Raw genomic sequence first — 2,694 nt, 5'->3', positions numbered from 1 at the left:
TCGTGATTCTCGGTCGTGTTTTTTTTTCGGTTGCAATTTTGATTTTTTTTGTTCTTGGATGTTCTTGGTTTGAGATTCTTGATCGTGATTATCTTTTGATTCTGCCGCTTCTTCAAAATCGCATTTGCTTTGTTTGTGGATTGTGGACACTATACTGTTCGTGGAGTATTTAGTTTGTTTACTATTGCTGGATTATTATTATAATCATAATAATGACTATAATAAGAATTATTATTATAATAATTTATCAATTAATGAGGTTGAATCTTGTTGCATACTAACTTAAATGGTTTCCGAAAAAGAAAGAGATAATTTTTGTGTCCGTTTTACCGGCAAAAATTATTCGGCATGGGAATTTCAATTTAAGATGTATGTTAGAGGAAAGGGATTATGGAGTCACTTAGATGATGTTTCTAAGGCACCGGCGGAGAAAACTGCTTTAGATGTGTGGGAAACTAAAGATGCTCAAATCATCACTTGGATTCTCAACAGTATTGATCCTCAGATGATCAATAATTTGCGCTCTTTTTCAACTGCTCAAGAAATGTGGAATTATTTGAAGCGCATTTATAACCAGGACAATTCGGCAAAACGGTTTCAGTTAGAGCTAGACATAGCCAACTATAAACAAGGTGACTTGTCTATTCAAGAATACTATTCTGGTTTTCTAAATCTCTGGACAAAACACTCTGCTATTATACACGCTAAGGTTCCCAAGACCTCCCTCGCGGTTGTTCAAGAAGTTTACAACACCAGTGGGCGAGATCAATTTCTCATGAAACTTCGTTCAGAATTTGAGGTTGTCAGAGGTGCTTTGCTAAATAGGAATCATGTTCCTTCTTTGGATACTTGTGTTGGTGAACTTCTCAGGGAAGAACAACGTCTGATTACTCAAGGAGTTATGTCTCATGATGCTGTCAGTTCCAAACCCGTGGCAATTGCATATGCTGCTCAGAGCAGAGGAAAGGGTTGTGATATGCGACAAGTCCAATGTTTTTCTTGCAAACAATTTGGACATATTGCTCGCAGCTGCAGTAAGAAGTTTTTCAACTATTGCAAACAACAGGGTCATTTCATCTCTGACTGTTCCACGCATCCTCCCCGACCAGCATAACGTCCAGCCCAAGCATTCCATGCCACTACCAACTCTACAATTGGTTCTCTCAGTACTGGTGCATCTAATAGCGGTGTTATACAACCTGAAATGATTCAACAAATGGTACATTATGCTCTTTCAGCCTTGGGAATTCAGGGTAAGTCTTCTAATGTTTCTCAACCGTGGTTTCTTGATTCTGGCGCATCCAATCACATGACGGGCTCCTCTGAATACTTGCACAATTTACATTCTTATAATGGCAATCAACAAATTCAAATTGCCGATGGTAATAAACTCACTATCACTGATGTTGGTGACATAAACTCTAACTTTCGTGACGTGCTTGTATCACCCGGACTTGCTTCCAACTTATTGTCAGTTGGTCAATTGGTGGATAACAATTATAATGTTAATTTTTCTTGTGTTGGTTGTCTTGTGCAGGAGCAGGTGTCGGGGAAGGTGATCACGAAGGGGCCTAAAGTGGGAAGATTGTTTCCGCTCTAGTTTAGCTCTAGTCATTTATCTTTTGCTAGTAATAGTGTTTTGAACTCTTATAAGGATTGGCATAGAAAATCGGGCCATCCAAATTCTGTTGTTTTGTCTCATTTATTTAAAACTGGTTTGTTGGGAATTAAACATGTTTGTACTGCTTCTATTTCATGTTCTGTTTGCAAATTGGCTAAAAGTAAAACACTTCCTTTTCCATCAGGTGCTCATCGTGCCTCCACTTGTTTTGAGATGATTCATAGTGATGTGTGGGGAATGTCTCCCGCAGCATCTCATGCTCACTATAAATATTTTGTCACATTTATTGATGACTACAGTCGTTTTACTTGGATATATTTTCTTCGATCTAAGTCTGAAGTGTTTTCTATGTTTCAGAAGTTTTTGACATATGTTGAAACTCAATTTCAAGCAAGTGTGAAAATTTTTCGATCTGACTCTGGAGGTGAGTATATGTCTCATGAGTTTCAGGAGTACCTTCAACAAAAAGGGATCTTATCTCAACGATATTGTCCCAATACCCCCTAGCAAAACGGGATGGCAGAGCGAAAGAATCGTCATTTGCTTGATGTAACGCGCACTTTACTTCTTCAAGCTTCTGTGCCATCCCGATTTTGGGTAGAGGCTCTTTCCACAGCCGTATTCTTGATCAATCATCTTCCTTCTACGGTTATTGATTTTGATTCTCCTTTCTTTCGCCTTTTTAAAACTCAGCCTGATTATAGTTATTTACATACTTTTGGATGTGTGTGTTTTGTTCACTTACCTCAGTTTGAACGAAATAAGCTTGGAGCACAGTCTATTCAATGTGCATTTATGGGGTATAGCAACTCTCATAAGGGTTTTGTGTGTTATGATGTGTCTAATCACCGCTTTCGAGTTTCTAGGAATGTTACATTTTTTGATAATCAATTTATGTTTCATTCTCTTTCTCCTGTCATAAATGAAATTGCTATTCTTCCTAATTTTTCTGTTATGCCTCGATCTATAGAACGTTACAAACCAGGAATCACATATGTTAGACAATGCAGAAAACAGGTTCCCACTGCCCCTCCCGACACAGATCCGCCACCTGATCCTGAACCGGTCAAACA

The 2,694-nt window shown here is 38.4% G+C and overlaps 1 protein-coding gene across 1 annotated transcript; it reads left to right on the top strand.

The window, feature by feature from the left end:
• The first annotated feature begins 286 nt into the window (after nucleotides 1-286).
• On the top strand, nucleotides 287-2,128 carry LOC127081390 (uncharacterized). Its single transcript, XM_051021651.1, has 4 exons — nucleotides 287-1,041; nucleotides 1,168-1,441; nucleotides 1,538-1,555; nucleotides 1,655-2,128. The coding sequence occupies exons 1-4, from the start codon at nucleotides 287-289 to the stop codon at nucleotides 2,126-2,128; spliced, it is 1,521 nt and encodes a 506-aa protein (XP_050877608.1).
• The last annotated feature ends 566 nt before the right edge of the window (nucleotides 2,129-2,694 follow it).

The sequence above is a fragment of the Lathyrus oleraceus genome, chromosome 5 (genome assembly GCF_024323335.1).
Source record: "Lathyrus oleraceus cultivar Zhongwan6 chromosome 5, CAAS_Psat_ZW6_1.0, whole genome shotgun sequence".
Lineage (NCBI taxonomy): Eukaryota > Viridiplantae > Streptophyta > Magnoliopsida > Fabales > Fabaceae > Lathyrus > Lathyrus oleraceus.
Note: the sequence above shows the minus strand (reverse complement) of the source record. Positions and strands in the feature narration are given on the sequence as shown.

Coding starts and splice junctions, on each gene's coding strand:
- LOC127081390 (XM_051021651.1), top strand. CDS start 287: ATGGTTTCCGAAAAAGAAAGAGATAATTTTTGTGTCCGTTTTACCGGC. Junction 1,042..1,167: donor GCTCGCAGCTGCAGTAAGAA/GTTTTTCAACTA, acceptor TGGTTCTCTCAG/TACTGGTGCATCTAATAGCG.